At 39.8% G+C, this 834-nt stretch overlaps 1 protein-coding gene across 1 annotated transcript; it reads left to right on the forward strand.

Annotated features, from left to right (window-relative positions):
- On the forward strand, window positions 1-834 carry LOC139881162 (fatty acid elongase 3-like). The gene has a single exon (XM_071865677.1). It carries the CDS (start codon window positions 1-3, stop codon window positions 832-834), a length of 834 nt encoding a protein of 277 aa, XP_071721778.1.

The following is an 834-nucleotide window of genomic DNA, read 5'->3' on the forward strand; positions in this document are numbered from 1 at the left end:
ATGATCAAATCCATCATATCTACCGCGCAATATTGGCTAGTGAAACACCCAAAAATCAATAACTTTGAATGGATCGAAGGCGAAACCCTAGGCGCGACGCCCGAATTCCTATTTTCGACTATCGTCACATACTTATCGATCACATTTATGCTCTATAACCTTCATCTCCCGCCAATTAAACCTAAGTTCCTAAAACCCTTTTCAGCTTCCCACAATATAGTTCTATTACTCATGTCTTTAACTATGGCACTTGGTTGTGCCCTATCACTTTGGGAACATTTTCCTAATATCAACTACATGATTTGTTTCCCTAAGGGCACTCCTCCAAAGGGACCCTTATTCTTTTGGGCTTATATTTTCTATCTCTCCAAAATGGTCGAATACATCGACACCATTTTGATCATCGTCTCGAATTCGACGAAAAGGAGGCTTAGTTTCCTCCATGTTTATCACCACACAATGGCTGTTGCAATGTGCTTCTTCTCATTACACACTTCTCAATCCATGTTCTCTTCTGTCCTCATTACAAATTCATTAGTTCATGTCTTGATGTATGCATACTATTTCTGTTGCTCGATCGGAATCCGACCAAGGTGGAAGAGATTGGTAACGGATTGCCAGCTTTTGCAATTCTGGTCGAGTTTTCTGATCATGGGAGTTATTTGTTACTCACATTTTACTGGCCCTGGCTGCTCAGGAATGTGGGGATGGTGCTTCAATGCATTCTTTATTACTTCTCTATTAGTCTTGTTTTTGGATTTCCATAACAAGAATTACTCGAGTAGTGACAAGATCAAGGCTAATCAAATGAAGAAAATTAAACAAGGGTCTTGA

This window comes from Rutidosis leptorrhynchoides, unplaced genomic scaffold, assembly GCF_046630445.1.
Source record: "Rutidosis leptorrhynchoides isolate AG116_Rl617_1_P2 unplaced genomic scaffold, CSIRO_AGI_Rlap_v1 contig121, whole genome shotgun sequence".
Taxonomy (NCBI): domain Eukaryota; kingdom Viridiplantae; phylum Streptophyta; class Magnoliopsida; order Asterales; family Asteraceae; genus Rutidosis; species Rutidosis leptorrhynchoides.